Source organism: Propithecus coquereli, unplaced genomic scaffold (genome assembly GCF_000956105.1).
Source record: "Propithecus coquereli isolate 6110/MARCELLA unplaced genomic scaffold, Pcoq_1.0 Scaffold341, whole genome shotgun sequence".
NCBI classification, from domain to species: domain Eukaryota; kingdom Metazoa; phylum Chordata; class Mammalia; order Primates; family Indriidae; genus Propithecus; species Propithecus coquereli.
In genome coordinates, this window is record NW_012149075.1 from 1,145,201 (window position 1) to 1,163,471 (window position 18,271).

An 18,271-nucleotide genomic window follows, 5' to 3' on the forward strand; every position below is an offset into this window, starting at 1 on the left:
GGCCCGGGGAAGCGCAGCCATGGCCCTGCGGAGGCTGGGGGCCGCGCTGCTGCTGCTGCCGCTGCTCGCCGCCGTGGAAGGTGAGCGGCGGGCGGGCGATGGGGGCGGGGAGCGGCCGGGCACGGGCTGCCGCCGGCGCCCACCTCCGCCCCGCGGCCCGCAAAGTTTGCCCGGGGGCTCGCGCCGGGCGCAGGTGGCCGCAGGGAGGTGTGTCCGGCCGCGCCGGGAGGAGCGGGCCCCGCGGGCGCCCGGGGAGCGGCGGGCGCTGATTGACTGTGCCAGGAGGAGGCGAAGGGACCATCTTGCCGAGGCTTTGTAGCCAGCCCGGCGAGCGCCGCCCAGGGCTGGGGGCTGCCCACGCGCGCTCGCCGCCCCCGGCCGGGGCAGCCCCCTAGCGCCGGCCTGGCCTTGCTCGGCACCGGGTGGAGGGGCGCGGGCCGGGGGGGCCCGTGCGCAGTCGGGGCTGGAAAGTTTGGCAGGGAGCGGAGGGAGGGAGGCACCGCGGCTGGCCGGGGTGGGGGCTTCCAGCCCGCGCCCCCGGGATGGGGCCCGGCGCCCCGGAGAGCGGGAACGGGCAGAGTGGGAGTGAGTGCGCCGGCCTCCGCGTCTGTGCTTGCCCATCGCCCGCGGCGTACAATGGGGTCCCCTCCCCGGGAGGACTGGGGGGGATGGGTCCGTGGGCATCTCTCCGCCGCGCGGGGTCTCCGGGCACCCCCGCCGGCCACCGCCCCGCGGCCGCGGAGCTCAGCGTGGCGGCTGGAGCCCCGGGAACTCTCCAGCTGCTGCCAGGGCCGGACCAGATGCTCTTGCCATGTGTTGGCCTTGGCCCTGGTCGCTGGGCCCTCTCCCCATGGCCTCGTGTGTTGGTACCACCCGACCCCCAGGAGGGCAGGGGTGGCTGCCAGGTCTCGGGAGCTAGCTTGCTCTGGAGGGAAAGTTAGTGGGGTCTGGGTGTGTCCACCACGAATGGCCGAGTTTGCAGGGCAAGAAATGAATACGAATAATGGTTCTCATGTGTACTGCACTTTACAGTGTTCAGACCGCTTTACAGTTTATGAAGTACTTTGCACTATACACAGTTCTCTGTGGTTTACAACGTGCTGCATAGTTGACAAGGTACTTCAAGCTTTACAAAGTGCTTTCCTGCTCACAATTTTGTTGGATCCCTCAAAATAAGCCTCCTGGGGAAGCCAGGTGGGTGCGATTCTTACTCCCTTTTAACAGATAGGGAAACTGAGGCTCAGAAAAGTCCAGCGTCCTACTCATGGCCACGGGGTGATAAAAATAGAACCTGGGTCTAGGGAACTGGGACCCACTTTGCTGGGTTTTCTTGTCCCCAAACAAGGTGACCCCTTCCAGGGTTCTGCGACCATGGGCTGAGGGGTGAAGCACATATGCCCTCTTCTCAGGCCACTTTGGGGTGGTGGGGAGCCCTTTCCCCTCTTCCAGCTTAAACAAAACTGATCAGACCGGGCATGGGGGCTGCAGCCTCTGGGAATGGCGTGGTGGGGGACCCTGTGCTGTAACTTCAGTTTCTCTCTCAGTAATGAGCGCTTTGGTTACCGCAGGCAGAGGGTGGGGGGTGTCCCTGGATGGCAGCCACAGTTTCTGGCACCGAGGCAGCTGTCCTCCGGCTCCTAGAGGATTTGGCGGCTGCCTGTGGTTTCCCGGAGTGGGGCCACCAGGGCACTGAGGTGCCCTGGGCCCTGGGTGTGGAGGGCAGCCCTGGCCCCGGCTGCTGGCGGGAGCTCCCTGGAATATGGCTGAGGTACCACTTATTAGCTCCGGCTTTGGGGAAATGACTCATGCATTGGCCCACTATACGTTGGGATGTTTACAGTATTATGGGGAGCTTGGCATAAATATTGCTATTTAGGTTGCAGTCAGCGGTGCTGGAGGGAAAGAAAATTGGCCCCTCTCTCGTTGGAAGAGGCCTGGGTGTGTTTTTAATTACCTCGGGGTAGATGGAAGGGCCATGTCTGTCCAGCCGTGGCCCTGGCAGGGGGCGGTTGGAATCTGGTGGGTCGTGGCCAGACTGGACCCTGGCCCCGGACACAGGGCTGGCCGACGGCTGACGTCACAGGAGGGGATCGCTGCTTGGGGGTGGGGTGGGAAAGGGAAGCCACAGCCGGGCGGGAGGATGGCCGCAGTGGGCACCCCAGACCTTGCTTCAGCCTCTCCCTTTGCTCCCCGGGCACTAAGGAATTTAGTCCATTCGGGGTTGATAATGTCCGGCCTAATGGATGGGGAGAGCGGATGAGGGGGAGGCCGAGGGCCTGCTTCTAAATTACTGAGGGACCCTGTGCCAGCTCTCTTCCCTACAGGGGCCTCAGTTTCCCTGGGTGTAAAGCGGTCTGGCTAATCTTTCGGAATGCCATCGTCTACACCGTACTTACCCTCTTTCAACCTCATTTTCTTCATCTGTCAAATAAGGGCGATCGTGAAGCCTGTCCTGCCTGTCTCATGGGGTGTTTGTGAGGATCCAGCCAGATAGCAGAAGAGGGCAGTCCATGCTTTAGGACTCCGTGTGGCCTTTGGGGGTGGAAGGTGAAGACGGCCATGCTGCCTGCCGCACGTCCCCAGAGACCGCAGGGTTGTCCTGGGAGCGGCACCGTCTGTGGAAACAGGACTGGTGGGGGGGGCAGGGGGCGGGTAGTGGGAGGGCAGCCCCGAGGCCACCACTCCCTTCCCTCCACCTCATCATCTCAGCCTGTACAGGGGCTGTCCTGGCCGGTAAGGCCCTAGGAAATCCCCAGCTCCAGCCTGTGAAATGGCGGAGAGCAGGGATGTGGGGTGTGCACCCGGGGAAGGGTGTGCCTGGATTGGGATGGTAAGCATAACGTCTCCCCAAAACCATGAGACCCCTCCAAAGGAAACATACTTTCCTTGTGTGGAGCATCCAGAGCAAGGGCTTAGAGAGGGACAGAAGAGTCCTGGGGACACGTCCAGCAGAAGAGGCCAGTGGCTGACCCACCCCTCGATGGAATCCAAAGGTTGGGGTCTAGAGAAAATCAGTCTCCTTACATTTGTTCATTTGCTCTCCAAATATTTATGGAGTTTCCTCTCTGGCTGATGTGGTGCTGAACCCTGGAGCCGGTAGGGACACACGGGACAAGCTGACAGGGAAAACAGTTGGCAAGACAGAATGCCGTACGTGCACCCGGAGTGCTTCCGGGAGGAAGTCGTGACCCACTCGGAGCAGCAGGGGCGGTTTAGGACGAAGAGGGTTATTTCATCTTTTATGGCTTCATGTTTTGCCTCATTTCTCACTGTCTATTCTCCCTGCAATGAAACTTCCTTAGCCACCTGTCATGCTAACGACTGGGCTCTTCCCAGGAGTTAAGGAGGTTGACTTTGGGACTTAGAGGACGAGGGAAATTTTGCCTGGAAGAGGAAATGGCGTCTATAAAGACGTGGAAGCAGCACGATCAGGCGCTTACTCTGTGTGTCTGAGGCGGGATGGGGGGTGACGCTGAGAACGGGGGGCAGGGCAGGTCCTGAAGGGCTAGAATGGCAGGCTGGGGAGTTTGGATTTGATGCTGAGGGCAGTGGGGAGCCATGGAAGGTTCTGGAGCCATCGAGGGACCTGGCCAGATTTCTGTTTGGAAACATTGCTAACTGCCAGTGTGTGTGATGTTCAGATGAGCCAGGTCTGGTCCTGCGCAGTGAGGACAAGGCCAGCTTGTCTGTTCCTTGCTAGACTGTGGACTCCCTGAGGGCAGAGACCCATCTGGCTCATTTTTATGTCCACGGTTGTGGTCTAAAGAGCTCTGTTCAAGTTCTACCTCACTGGAGGCCTTCCCTGATTACCCCGTCTGAGCAGACCGGGTTCTGCTACTTTCCATCCCACCTGCTTCGTTTTGCTTCGTGACACCCGTTGCTGCCTGAAACAGTGTCAGGGACTTGTTTGGTGCCTGCCTTGCCCATGAGCCTGTAAACCCCAGGACTGCCTCTGCCACGTTTGCTGCCACGTCCCCAGTGCCCCACACTGTTCCCAGCCACGTGGGCGCTCAGCAACTGAATGACACCGTCGGCTGAGGAACACGGGTCGAATTTAATGTTGAGTAAACAAATAGGTGAACGTATTATATTGTTTCATGTGATAAGCATCAGGAGGATGGCACAGAGACTCAGGAAACTCCACCTGGCTGGGGAAATCAAGGAAATCTTCCCAGAGGGAGACACCAAGGGGATGGCCTGAGCAGAGAGGCAAGGAAGTGTCTGGAGTAATAAATAGACCAGTCCAGCCGGAGCAAAGAGTTCACATGGGCTGAGCTGGCTAGACAAGTCCCTTCCGATGGGGGCTGGAGGGGCCTCCCTCCCTCCCCCCGCTTGTCTCTCCCACCCCCATCCCAGCTCCACTGGGCCCACCTCTCAGCAGTTACCTATCTAACACCCCGCGACCTTCAGTGGGATTAATTTGGAATTGCTTTTCCTTTTATGTTTGTTTCTTTTGCTTCTCATTTTTAAAGGAGGCTGTTTCATGTGTCTGTCTCAGCCTGGAAATCAGGGCTTACATTTCAAACTCAAATGCTGTAGAATTCAAAAGCAAGTTGACTTCCTTCATTCATTCCTTCATCCCTCCAACCGTCTATATATTTTAAAAGTCACCAGGCACCGGGTCCGTGTCAGGTGCTGAGAGGGAGAGGGGGTTCTGGCTGCGGTGGGGAGCAGGGCCCCCTGATTTCATAGACAGAGCAGGGTGGAGAAAAGGCACAGTCTTTGGGGACAAACAGACGTCGGTTCTAATCCCAGCACACACTGTGTGCTCTGGGGCAAGGAGCTCAGACTCCCTGGACTTCAGTTTCCCTGGGGTTCCGTGAACGCCGTGAAAAGTGTGCAGCACTCAGGCACATGCCCGTGTACGTTAAATGTTGGTCTCAACCCCTCTGAGGTCCCTCCCCGGGAGTGCCCGTGGTCAGTGATGGCGGTATCCTCATTTGACCCCCTTTTTGGCATTCGGATTGTCCAGGCAACAGATCAGCCATCAGTATCTCCTTAACCCACTCCACGTGCTCCAACTTCCCTCAGCCCCGGACGGCAACCGCACAAGCGTGGGGGACATCGGACTCCCTCTCTGCCTCCTGCTGGACCCTGGCAGGGGAGAATACTCAGGTTCTTAGCCCAAGGGGGCTCTCAGCTGGGCCTCCTATGTCCTGGGGCTCTGTGATCACCCTGAAATTGTAATGGAACATTGGATGTTCATGTGGATTTCCTGGGGAGGGAGCTGTAGCTCTGCGAGAAGATTCTCACAATGGTTGTGAAAATACCAGTCTACACCGGGCACACAGTAGGGCTTACTTCCCCCATCTCTGGAGTACTGGGCTTACCTCCACACTTCCTCCCACCCCCAGCCCTGCTGTGGCCCCTGTCCCTCCCATGGGGTTGTCATTCCTGGTGCCTTTGGCCCTCCTTCCTCAAAGTTCTGCATCAGTGACAAGGCAGGGACGGGTTCTCCGGGCAACTCTGCCGGGCACTCAGCCCAGGGTAGCGGCTGGTCAACTGTGCCTGCCCAGAGCTCACCTATGAGTTTAGGCCGGAGACTCTCTTCATACAGAAAGGACCCTAACAAGAAGGCGCAAATGGAGCTGGCTGTGACAGGAGGCCTGGGCTGAGCAAGGCAGGGGACCTGTGCTCTGACCGAGGGCTGAGCAGGTGCAGACCAGGGCGGACTTGCTGGCACAGGTGGACCTGGCTGCACCTCTGACCAAGGCCCCGGCTTGGGACCTGCCTGCCTGCCTTTTGTTTTTTGCTCTGTCACCCTGGGCTAGAGTGCAGTGGCATCATCACAGCTCACTACAACCTCAAACACCTGGGCTCAAGCGATCCTCCTGCCTCAGCCTCCCAAGAAGCTGGGACTATGGGCGTGCCCGGCTAATTTTTCTGTTTTTAGTAGAGACGGGGGTCTCGCTCTTGCTCAGGCTGGTCTCGAACTCCTAAGCTCAAGCGATCCTCTTCGCGCCTCGGCCTCCCAGAGTGCTAGGATTACAGGTGTAAGCCACTGCACCTGGCCAGGAATCTGTGTTTTTAACACACTCTTTCCATCGGGCAGGCAAATTTGCCCCCCAGTGGCCTACGATAAAACACAGGACTCCTGGGAAAGAGGAAGAGAAACCTCAGCAGGAAACTGGAAGAGACTGAAATGAAGTGAAATCAATCAGAGTTAGCGCCCACTGGCCCGGCTGCCTGCCGCTGGAGCATAAAAAGAGGGTTAGCAGGGAAGGCAGGGAGGAGAGAATGTTTGCACAGCTCCCAGGGTGGGGCGCTGGCCGTTGATTGTGGCAGCACCTGGAAGCTCCCTGATTGGGATCAGCGCAGTCCGTCTGATAAGGCTGCCTTGAAAGCGTTTTAGGGCCTTTTAAAGCAGCTGCCTTCCGGAGGGTGGGGGAGGGGATGCCTGTCTCCCCAGCGGCCCTGTGTCACCTGGGGGCTTACCTAGGCCACCCTCACTAGGTGAGCTTCCTGGAGCCATCTGCTGTCGCGTGCAGCCCCCTGGGAGTGGGAGTGTCCTCTGAGGGTGAGACTTTGCCTGCTCTGTGGCTTGACCAAGTGATACATTCTCTGAGCCTCAGTTTCCGCATCTGTGAAGTGGAGATACTGCCTCTCAGAGGCTCATGGGGAGGACAGTGACCAGCAGAAAACCCCGATATTCAGCTGTGCGCGGTATTCGTTAGCTGTGGTAACTATGAAACGTCAGCAACGCCCTCACCTCCGGCCGGACGTCCTCGCTCCTTTCTCTGAGATCCCACAGCCCTTCAGCTCAGCCCTCCCCACTGTCTCTCCTGTTCCATGAACAGCAGAGCCTAGGGGTTATACGAAGGGTGTGTGGAGTCAGACTGTCCCTTACTGTGTGTCCTCTGGCTTATTACTTACCCTCTCTGAGCCTTGGTTCCCTCACCTCTACAATGGGGATAACAATAGTTCCTAGCTCTTAGAACGGTTGTGAGGAACGGATGTGCTAATCTGAGGAAGGCTAAGTCGCGTGCGTGCCTCCGGTGTGATGAGCACACAGAAAATGTTAACTGTGGGCTGTCATTGCCAATACCAGTGGGAACCGGATTCAGAGTCGGGGAACGCGGGTGCCTTTGTACTAGGTTCTCTGTTGCTAGTTCTCCCTGCTCCTTCTGTCCCCAGCCTTACAGGGCAAGGGTCTGGCCAACTCTTGCGGGGTGGTTAAGAGGCCCCTCCAGCCTGCCTCTCTGGGCTCCATCCAGGTGTCCCTCAGAGGCCCAATCCCCACCCCAGTTTGGCCCCCCTAATCCAGAAAAGTGGGGGGATCCTCCGTGGCCATGCCCTCCCTCTTGACACCGTGCCTGCCAGGCACCAGCTTCCTTGCCATGATGGTGGCGATAGCCCTCGGTGCCTGTGGCAGGCACCATGCCAGGGGCGTTGTGAGTGTTGCCTCGTGCGATTGCCCCAACAGCCCCACAGGTGGTTGCATTATTACGCCCATTTTGCAGACAAGGAAATGAAGCTCTGAGAGTGACTGGTCCAAGGGTACCTAGGGAGTGGTAAGGCAGGGATTTGAACCCAGGCCTGGGTGACTCCAGAGCTCACGCTCTCTGCCACTTCTGGAACGTGCCCGCCTGCTCAGAGGGAAGGCTTGGCTCTGGCAAGGGTCTCCGAGGCAACCGTCCAGCCTCTAACTCCATCAACATCCTGAGATAATGCAAGCAGGAGGGTTCTGGAACTCACAAACCTGCCATAAAAATGCAATCTCTGTCATAATGGTCAGAATAATGTTGTTCTAACGTAGACAAATCGGGTGTTAACTCATTACATTGTAAGGGGCGCCTCCGCAGAGAACTGACACTATGGAACAGTCGCAGGGCCGTTTGCAGCTTGTTATTCCAAACACATTAACTCATTGGGTTTTCACAGAAATCCTGTAAGTGGGCAGGAGCCAGTGGTGCCCACTTTAGAGGTGAGGAAACTGAGGCCTGGGGGGTAACGTGACTTGCCCAAAGCCAGTACCGGACCAAGCTCCGAGCCCAAAGCCAGTCTCAACAGCCCAGAGATCATCAGTCCAATTTGACTTCTTAGCCAACATTTGAAAATGAAGAAATTTTAAAGAAAAAAGCCTATTTCTGGCTTCTCTGAAAAGTCAGACAATCTGGTTTCGCTGGGCCCACACTCCCACGTGGCCACAGTTGGCTGGAGCCGAATAGCAGGCACAAGGGACAACTCACCACCAACTTGCGGCCAACACATTTGTGTTCCTCATCTGGCCCCCGCAGGATTTGAGTTTTCCTCCTAGATCTGCCCCCGACTCTCCGACTCTCCGTGTGAGCTGGAGTCAGTTGCTCCTCCTCCCTGGGCCTTAGCTGCCTCTTCGTAAAATGAGGGGGTGGGGCTCAGTGGTTTTGGAGACCCCTTCCAGCTCCAGGACACAGTCTGCAGTGCTAGGCCCCAGGCAGGGGAGGGAGAGTGACAAAAAGTACAGGGCTCTGCCCCTAGGAAGTGAACCTCTTACCTGTTGCTGTGTAATAAGCCACCCCACAACTTAATCTACTTAAAACAACAATGACTTTTTAGTTCTCCCGATTCAGTGGATCGGCTGGGCTCAGCCGGGAGTTTATTCTGTTCCATCTGGTGTCAGCGTCACTCATGAGGCGGTGCTCAGCTAGGCTGGGTTGAAGTTTCCATCATGGCCTCACATGCATCTCTGAGGCCCTGGTAGGGATGGCGGGAAGGCTGGGTCCCTGCTCCCTCCTCACCGTCTCTCATCCTTTATTCGTCTAGACCGAGCTGCTTTCATGGCGCTGGCTCCCAAGAGGGTGAAGCAGAAACCACAAGACTTCTTGAGGGCTAGGCTCTAATGTCACAAAATGTCATCCCTGCAGCTTTCTGTTGGTCAGAGCAAGTCACAGAGCCAGCTCAGATTCATCCCATCCTTCCTCATCAGCTTCAAGGAAAGGGAGAATATCCTGGGCTTGGTTTCCTGCTCCATCGTTCCAGAGAAGCCCATTTCTTTTTTATTTATTTATTTATTTTTGAGACAGAGTCTCACTGTGTTGCCCAGGCTAGAGTGCCGTGGCGTCAGCCTAGCTCACAGCAACCTCAAACTCCTGGGCTCAAGCGATCCTCCCGCCTTGCTTCCTAGAGTGCTGGGACTACAGCACGCGCCACTGTGCCTGGCCTCTTTTTCCATTTAACATAGAAAATTTGACTGTGAGTTGTGCAGGTTCCCCCCAGCACGTCCTGATCCACTGAATCAGGCGACGCTCAGACTCACTGCGCCACCCCCGCCGTCACTCCCACTTCTCTGTGTGCTCTGGGTCAACCCGAGGTCCGAACTTAGATCTAGACTCCCCTTTGTGGGAGGAGTGGCTTTGTGTTTAGCAAGGGGAGGAATTGCTGGCAGCCATGTTTGGAGACAGCCCCCCCACCCCCAGGGAGTTTACAGTCCAATGCGAGGGTGGGGGCAGCAGCCAGAAACCTCATCCCCCGCCTCTGTTCCTCCCCACCCAGCCCCAGCCCTTCCCTCCCTGCGTTGTCTTCCAGTGTCGTCTGCCTCCCCGAGAGGCCAGGGACTCTCCACGTACCACGCACGGTGTAAGGCCTGGCTCAGGACTAAGTAGATGCTTGTGCAGTAAAGGAACCTACACATTAATGAGAAGCGGCAGCCCGTAGTTATAGATATTCAAGGCCCAGCGTGAGGCTTGAGGTCAGAGAAGGAAGCCTTGGCCTGGTGGGATTGAACTCAAAACAAGTGTCCAAGGTGCCCCTGTGGCCTGGGGCGGGTCAGTTCACTGCTCTGGGCCTCAATGTTCTCATCAGTAAATTGGGGATGATACTTTCAGTCACTTCTGAAGGCTGCGCCAGGGAGCACCTGTGTTCTTTACTCAACTGTAAAAGAACCTGTAGAGGGGTGACTGTGGCAGTTGCTCTTGCCTTGGCCACTGCAGGAGTAGGGAAGCATTGGAGAAAAAGAAGAGTTCTAAGCGTGTTGGCCAGTTGCCGTCAATCTCACTTATTTTGGACCATGGATTGGCCCCAGAGCACGTGCAGATTTGCACCAACAGTGAAGTGGGGAGGTGGGGCCTCTGAGCTCCGAGTGTCAACTCCAAAGACATGTGGAAGGGTCGCTGAGCAATGCGTGGTCTCATTTCATGTGTCAAACCACTGAGTGAGAAATGGGGCTTCTGTTTGCTGACCAAGCAGGAGATCAAGCCCACTGAGAGTCCTGGTCGCAGGCCCCAGCCTCGCAAGCTGGCCCGACTGTGAATGCGTGGGGGGAGCAGGGTGTGGGACGCACAGTGGCATCCAGAAAGAGCACACATCAGCCTGAGCAAGACAGGTGCTGCCCTCCTGACCATGCTGTCATGCAGGAATCCGTGTCCAGTTTCGCCAGATCTGATTTGCAAAGTTCTGATGCTTATGGGAAAACTGGTTTTTGAATGTTCACTCATTTTCTTCTAAAATACAGTCCTGGCCAAACCAAACCATGTTCGCCAGCTGGACTTGGCTCACTGGCTGGTGGTTTACAAGCTCTAACGTGGGTGTTTTGGGTAAAGAAACAGCAAGCGTGTCGTTACCGCCATTGTACGGATGGGGGAGTTGGGGTTCAGAGGGCTCCGGTACGCAAGGTCACACAGCTGGTAGCAGTGGGGGTGACAGAACGTGCCTCCTCACCTTGAATTGAGGAGTCTCTTTTCCTGTAACTTCCCTGCAAGGTCCCTGTTTCCCACCCTCCAGAACAATCCAGGAACATAAGACCCATCTTGCGGGCATCTGCCGTGGTTGGAGGCGGAGAGCACGTCTTCCCTCGGTCCCTTTGTCAGGGCGGAGTTGGTGGAATAAATGAAAAGCACGTGGTCTAAGAATAGAACCGTGCCAGGCCGGACCTCTGGCTCTGACACTTACAAACAACATGACCTTGGCCCTTTTAACTTACCTCTTTGAGCCTCAATTTCTTGAACTGTAAAACGCGGTAAGAAGAGGCTTTCTGGGAGAGGCGACTTCTAAGATGATTCTTAAGGGGCAGCCAGGTGAAGGGCAGTGCGGCCGGATTCCAGGCAGTGGGAGCAACATCTGCAAAGACCGGGATGGGGGGTGCGGGTGTGCGTGATGTATTTGGGGGGGCAGGAGGGAGGCCTGTGTGACTGAGAATGGGGCGTGCCAAGCACTGGGGCGGGGTGCAAGCTGCCTGGCCCCAGCAGGGAGAGACCGTGGGGTCAACATTCCCATTATGGCGACGACATATGTCCACAGCACCAACTTGTCGCTTGGCCTGAGTCCATGGGAAGCCGGAAGGACAAAAAGCATCTGAAACGTGTAAGTGGGGAGAAAGCGGCTTAGCGCACAGTGGGATGCGTCCTGCCTGAATGGGGCTTCTCCGCCTCTCACGGGGAGGCAGAGCCTGGGAACAGCCTCAGCCAGAGCCCGCAGGGTTTTTTTGGAACCCACGAAAGGCCGTGGCCCAGGGAGTCTGTTCGAGTCACGGCCCTGGCCAGTACATCCTCTTTTGCCTGTCCCCGTCAGCGTCAGCTGTCACTCCCCGCGGCCTCAGATGACAGCTCCCGTGGCTCTCGGGGAGAACCGTCGAAAAGAGCTCCTGAGCTGCCAAGGGGCCCCCGACACTGGGTGCCCCTAGCTGGCCCGGAAGCACAGCCATGCCAGCAACACTCAGGACTCCCTTCTGCCCAGCCCCTTCTGGAGTTGAAAGGGTGATCCCCCAGGAGATGCTGGGGGAAAGATCCCGGATTTGGGGACAGGCAGAACTGTGTTCAAATCCTGGCTTTTCCACTCGCCGGCTGTGTCAGCTGGGGTACGTCATCTCTCCCTCTTTAGCCTTAGCTTCTCATCTATGAAACGAGGATAATATCACCTACCCCGTGGTGGTGTTTGGGGAATTAAAAGAGCTCATGTATGAAAAAAGCAGGTGTTTTACCAAACCTCTCCCTAGCCCCAGTGTCTCAGCTACTCAGTGAGAAGAGTAATATTAGTAATAATAATAACAGCAACTAGCACTTTTTGAGGACTTGCTAAAGACCACACACTGGGTCTAGGTGTCATTGTTACCCACATCCGAGAGATTAAAAAATTAAGGCTTAGAGAAGGAAAATAATTTACCCATGGTCATTAGGCCTGTAATAGTGGAGCTAGAACCAATCTTAGGCTGTCTGGCCCCAAGATACATTGAAAAAGAGCTTCTTTCTTCCTTCTATCCTTCCTTCCTTCCTTTTCTTTCTTTCCTTCTTTCCATCTTTCCTTCCTTCCTTCCTTTCTTTTCTTTCTTTCCTTCTTTCCATCTTTCCTTCTTTCTTCCTTCCCTTCCCTCTCTTTCTTTTCCTTCTTTCCTTCTTTTCTTTCTTGATGGGGTCTTGCTATATTGCCCAGTGTAGAGTGCAGTAGCTATTCACAGGCACAACCATAGTACACTGCAGCCTCAAACTTCTGGCCTCAAGTGATCCTCCCACATCAGCCTCCCCAGTAGCTGAGACTAGAGACAAGTGCCACTGTGCCCACCTAAGAACTGATTTCTTTTCTTCTTTTTAATATTTTAAACACAGAGAAAAGTTGAAAGTATAGTAAAATAAACACCCATGTAGCCTTCACCTAGATTCAACAATTGTGAAAATTTTTACATTTGCTCACTTGTGTGTGTGCTCTGTCCCTCTCTCCTTCTCCCCCTTGTGTGTGTGTGTGTGTGTGTGTCTGTGTGTATGTGTGTTTTTTTCTAAACCATTTGTACATAAGTTGCAGACATGGACAAAGAACTGAGACTTGACTCTCGTGTGTCTAGGGCCTACTTTCTTAACCACTGTTTTAGAGCACTTTGCCCGGCACACAGTAGGACTTGAGTGTTGGCAGTGACTGGCAAGAATGACTAGTGTTACCTGTAGCTCGCCACGTACTCCACCTGTACTATCTCGTTCAGTCCTCATGGTGGCCTGCATACAGCTATTAGCGTCTTCTTTATTTTCAGAAGAGGGAAGGCTCAGAGGTTAAATAATGTGCAGAAAAATGTGAGGTTGGGGTTTATACCGGGGTCTGCTTGGCAGCAAAGCCCGTTCCACACAATTATAGGGCGCCCACTTTCTGTCCGCCAGGTTTATCCCTGTTGTAGCCACCAGAGCACAGCCTGGGGCAGTAGACGGCAACTTCTCACCCAGTTGCAGTGGGACGTGGCCCTTTCTTTCTAGGAATCAAGAGAAATTATAGAATGTGGTAGACTTGGAAAAACTGGGGACTCACAACTAACCAAGTAGTTATGAGGACTCAAGGCTTTGGGCTCCTAGAATCCACCGTGCTGTTTCGTGGTGCACCTGCCCCTCCCCCTTGCCTGTGTCAGTTCTCGCTGCTTATTAAGATCAGACTTGAGCATCTCCTCCTGTGAAGGCCACCCCGACCTCTCTCACTGACTCCTCCCCCTTCTGTCCTTGGTGGCCTCTATGTCCTTGGTGGTACCTTGCATGTGCCTCTTTTATACTGCCCAGGGTAGACCATACTGCGTACTGGGTCAATATGTCTGATACCCTCCCAACCATACCGGGAGATTCTCAGCCATACTGGTTGGATAGTGTACACTTGGACAGTTGGATGAGCAGTTAGATGGGTGGTTGAGTGATTGATGGTTGGATGAGTGCCGGATGAGTGCATGGATTGGATGGTGAGATGAATGATGGGCAGGTTGATGCTTGGATGGATGATAGATAGATAGAAAGAAAGATAGTTTCATGGAGATTGCATGGATCAAATAGCAGGATGGCTGCATGGTTGGCTGGCTGGCTGGATAGATAGATGGATAGATAGACAGAAGGGTGATATCGTGGAGATTGCATGGATGGATGGATGGGTGGATGGAAGGATAATGGCAGGATGGTTGCGTGTTTTAGATAGTTGGGTGGATAAATCAATGGATGAATGAACAAACACCAGAATGCAGTTCTCCCCCTCAGTTTCCCTGTGGGATCCAGACTGTGATATTTCCTTATTCTCCAGTTTCTGGCCCTGGAAAGAGCCAGCAAGCAGCATACTCCCCAGGTTTGGACAAACCTTCTGAGCCACTGGCTGCGGATTTGCCAAAGTTTCTGCACTGGGAAGTTCCGGAGAAGTTGGCCCCCACAGTGAATTTCGGCAAAGTAAATCCTATTTTCCCATTGACTTGGCTCACGCTTTTGGAGATTTGTTCCTGCTGTCAGGGGTTGGTGCTCTCAGAGCCTGGTGACAGGTGGGGGAAGAGCTGGAACTCCCCTGGGTGTCAGCTGTCCCGAGCTTCCACTCACTCCACCTTGAGAGCAGACTGATGCTGGCCAGGAGCACAGGAGCTTAGAGCCGGGGGAGATGCAACAGCAGGGAACAGATTTGGCATCTGGTCCCAGAAGCCTCCCCTGCCAGAGGGATGCTCTGCTGCTGGGCTTCCGGTACGGCACACTCGGTCTCCTCCAGACTCGTCTGCTTCTGTTCATCCTTCCGTACCTCCTTCCTTCCCTCCTTCCCACAATCCCAGCCTCTCCTTCATTCGTCCGTCCATCAACAATGATTTTTGAAAGCCTCTAGGATGCCAGGGGACATGGACAGAAATTAAAGAGAATCGACATTCTGATGGCAAAGAATTATTTTCCAGTAGAGATGATAGGCAAGGCCTCCTTCCTCTTCTTCCTCTTCCTCCTCCTCCATCTCTTTTTCCTTTTCCTCCTCCTCCACCTCTTCTTTCCCTTCTTTTCTTTGTCTTTCTTCTTCCTTTCCTCTTCCAGCATCATCATCACAGCCTCCACTGAGTGCAGGCGCCATCCTGGGTGCTTTTCTGACATGCTCTCATTTATTCCTCTCAACGGCCCCGCACCGTAGTTATTAACACTCATTTTGCAGATAAAAAGCAGGTTCAGAGATGTTTGTGGTGTACCCAAGGTCACACTTTTTGTTTTTTGTTTCTCTTTTTTGAGACAGAGTCTCACTCTTTTGCCCGGGCTAGAGTGCCGTGGCGTCAGCCTAGCTCACAGCAACCTCAAACTCCTGGGCTCAAGCGATCCTCCTGCCTCAGCCTCCCGAGTAGCTGGGACTACAGACATGTGCCACCATGCCCGGCTAATTTTTTCTATATATTTTTAGTTGTCTGATTAATTTCTTTCTAATTTTAACAGAGACGGGGTCTCACTCTTGCTCAGGCTGGTCTTGAACTCCTGACCTTGAGCGATCCACCTGCCTCGGCCTCCCAGAGTGCTAGGATTACAGGCGTGAGCCACCGTGCCCGGCCCCAAGGTCACACTTTTTAATACATGCTTGTGTATGAGACGAGATGTGTCGAGTGTGGAGGGGAAAGTCTCCCAGCCTGTGCTGTCGGGAGGTGTATTTGCCCGGTAGGATTGCGACATACAGCGAAGGAATAAATGGCTTTCTTAGCGAGGGAGCAGCCTAAGCAAAGCCTAAGGCCGGAAAGGGGCAGGTTTGCAGAAGCCACAGCGAGTGAAATGTGTGAAAGGGGGAAATGGCAGAGGAGGCTGACGGCGGAGGTTTGAGCCAGTGGAGAGGCTTGAGTGATAGGCTACAGCTGATGCTAGAGGAAATGGGGAGCCATCGGAAGAAATGAAAAGTAGGCGAGGGTTCAGGAAGACGCCGCAGAAGCTGGCGTGGGAGGAGGATCCAGGGCAGGGAGAGGCAGGCTGGAGGCCAGGAGGGGCTGCGTGGGCCTGGTCTCTATTATGCCAGACTCTGGGTGCAGGCTACTCCTGCCTAGCCAGCTGCTCCAGCAGTGGGAGAGGCCAGGATGTAGCCCACATCCTTGGAGCGGGTGCCAGGATGGTAGGGACCATGGCAGAGTGAACAAGTCAGGGCAGGGCAGCTGCCTGCTACCTTTCTCCCCTTGCTGAAGCCCCCAGCTCCCAGGGAGCTCCTCCGGGTCCTGTCCCACCCTGCCGACTTCACTCCTTGGTGCCAGGGAAAGGCGACAGGCACCTGGTGGGGCCCAGCTCTTCCAGAGAGCCTGGACAACCCAAGCAGCACCCTGAGAACCATCCCAGAATGTGAAATGCCAAAGCTGGGCATGCGGGGAAACTGAGTCCCAGAAAGGGGCAGCTACTTGCCTGAGGTCACACAAAGCCAGTGGCAGGGCTGGAACTTGGATCTAGGTCCGTAGCCACTAAAACTCTTTCCAAGGGAGATAAGAGCTTTAAAATCAGTGGCTCCCTTTTCTAGCTGTGAAGACTTAGATATATTATTTGACATCTGCCTGTAGCCCTTTTGAGAATGAGGTGGAATAAAAATAAATAATGGGCACTTAAAAAGTTTCTTAACCACTCTAAACCTCAGTTTACCCTGCTGTGAAATGGGGGTAATGACAACAACAAAAATACAACATTATTTCATCATCATTTTTCTCCATATAAGAGGGTAAGCTTCACAGAGACAGGGGTTTGCATCTCTTTGGTTTACAGGTGCCCTGCATGGTACCTGGGACGTAGCAGGTACTCAGTAAACAACTACTGAATGAATGAATGAGTGAATGAATGAGTGAGGAATACCCATCACTGATGGGCTTCTTACACTGTGCCTGGCACTGCACAAACCCTATGTGCAAGATCCTGCTTAATCCTCAAAACAGTCCCGTGGAGTAGGTGTGACCGTCCCCCCTTTGCAAATGAGGGAACTGAGCCTCTGAGGGTTGCACGTGAGTTGCCCATGGTCACACAGTCCCGGGGCGATGGAAGCCCTGCTCTGTGTGACACCGTAGCCTGTGGTCCCCAACCCCTGGGTTGCCTGTTGGTACCGGTCCGTGGCCTGTTAGGAACCAGGCCACACACGGCAGGAGGTGAGCGGCAGGTGAGCGAGGGAAGCTCCATCTGTATTTACAGCCGCTCCCCATCACTCCCCAGCCTCCCCCACCACCCCCAGTCCATGAAAAATTGTCTTCCATGAAACCAGTCCCTGGTGCCAGAAAGGTTGGGGACCGCTGCCTTACCCTATTCCCCGCATTCCCCTTGCCTGGACCTCAGTTTTCCCATCTGGAAAGTTCCAGGGCTGCACCCTGACCTTCTCAGGGTTCTGCACGTGGACCTGTCTCACGAGGGGGTACCTTCCCATGGCTGACGATGCTAAGGCCAGTTGTCCTGGCTGTGATCACCCCCCGTCCCAAAGGGAAAAGACCTCTGGAGCTTTCTCGACACTCGCGTCCCTTCTGGGTCTCTCTGCTCGCTTCCTGGGGGCCCTGAACTGGCCTCCAGGCAGATCCGCCCGGACAGCAGCGCCAGCTGGCCTTCGGGAGGGGTGTGTTCTCGGCGGCTCCCTGACGGCGTCCGTCCCAAGGTGCGAGGCTCCAGCTGCACGCGGCGGGCCCGGCTGCCGTGCTGTCTGGAACGCTGCACAGAGAAACAAACACAGCTGTGTTTATTCCAGAAATTACACATCCTGATAATCTGCTCACTCGGGGTGATGCCTCCCAGTCAGGATCATAGGGGGAGCCATGCTGAGGTTCCTAAATTTCTGGGCAGGTTTTAATTCTCTGTGACGACTGTGCTGTCGGGCAGACCTTAGCCAGCAGGTGGACCTCGGTCGGCGGCACCCAGACAACTTTGGAACGCTCAGTCCTGAGGGTGGTGGGCATGAGAGGCTGGAAGGAGACGATCTTTTGTCATGAAATGTCTAAATTGAGAGACTTGAGCCTGATACCCCCACAACCACACTGGGATACAGACACATAGACCTGTGTTAGGAGAACCTGACCCAGGATGGGAGTTCGAATCCAGTCCTGTCAGTTCTCTAAGACATTTGCATGACTTCCTGTTGCTGTTGAGGTAAAGACCCCCACTTCCCATGGCCCACAGGCCTTTCTTGGTCTGGCTGCCCCCACTCTGGCTCTTCACACCACAGGGCCTTTGCACTGGCTGGTCCCTGTAGCTGGAATGCTGTTCCCTTTTGACCTGAATAACTCTTACCCATTCTCCACTTTTTCAGGGAAGTCTTCCCAGAGCCCCAGATAGCTCCATGGGCTGCCCTTTTGCAGCATTTGTCAAGGTCATGATTTTAAAATTATTAGTGTGTTTCTTTGATCACCTCTGTCTCTCCCACCAGCCAGTAAACAAGAACAGGGGCCACGACTGACTTGCTACATTGCTAGATTCCCCAGGCCTGGCCCATAGTAGGTGCTCAATTAATATGTATTGCTTGGAAGAATGAATGAATGAATGAATGAATGCACGGTTCTCAGATGAGTGAAAGGAAGATATGCTTCTGTTTTTTCTTTTGGGTGACAGTTGGCAGAGTGCTGTGACATCCGTCATCTCCCTTTAATTGAACACACTGGTATTGAAGTCTGCAGGGGCTTGGCACA

General features: G+C 54.9%; 1 protein-coding gene across 3 annotated transcripts in view; it reads left to right on the forward strand.

Moving 5' to 3' along the window:
* Positions 1 to 6: 6 nt before the first annotated feature.
* EPHB2 (EPH receptor B2) overlaps positions 7 to 18,271 on the forward strand; it is a 180,320-nt gene continuing 162,055 nt past the window's right edge. Inside the window, exon 1 of one of the 3 annotated variants that reach the window (XM_012650871.1) lies at positions 7 to 80. In XM_012650871.1, coding sequence (XP_012506325.1) covers positions 20 to 80 — 61 coding nt within the window. In that variant the 5' untranslated portion in view covers positions 7 to 19. The remainder of the gene's footprint in view (positions 81 to 18,271) is intronic. The other 2 variants (XM_012650869.1, XM_012650870.1) reach the window with 2 other exon arrangements.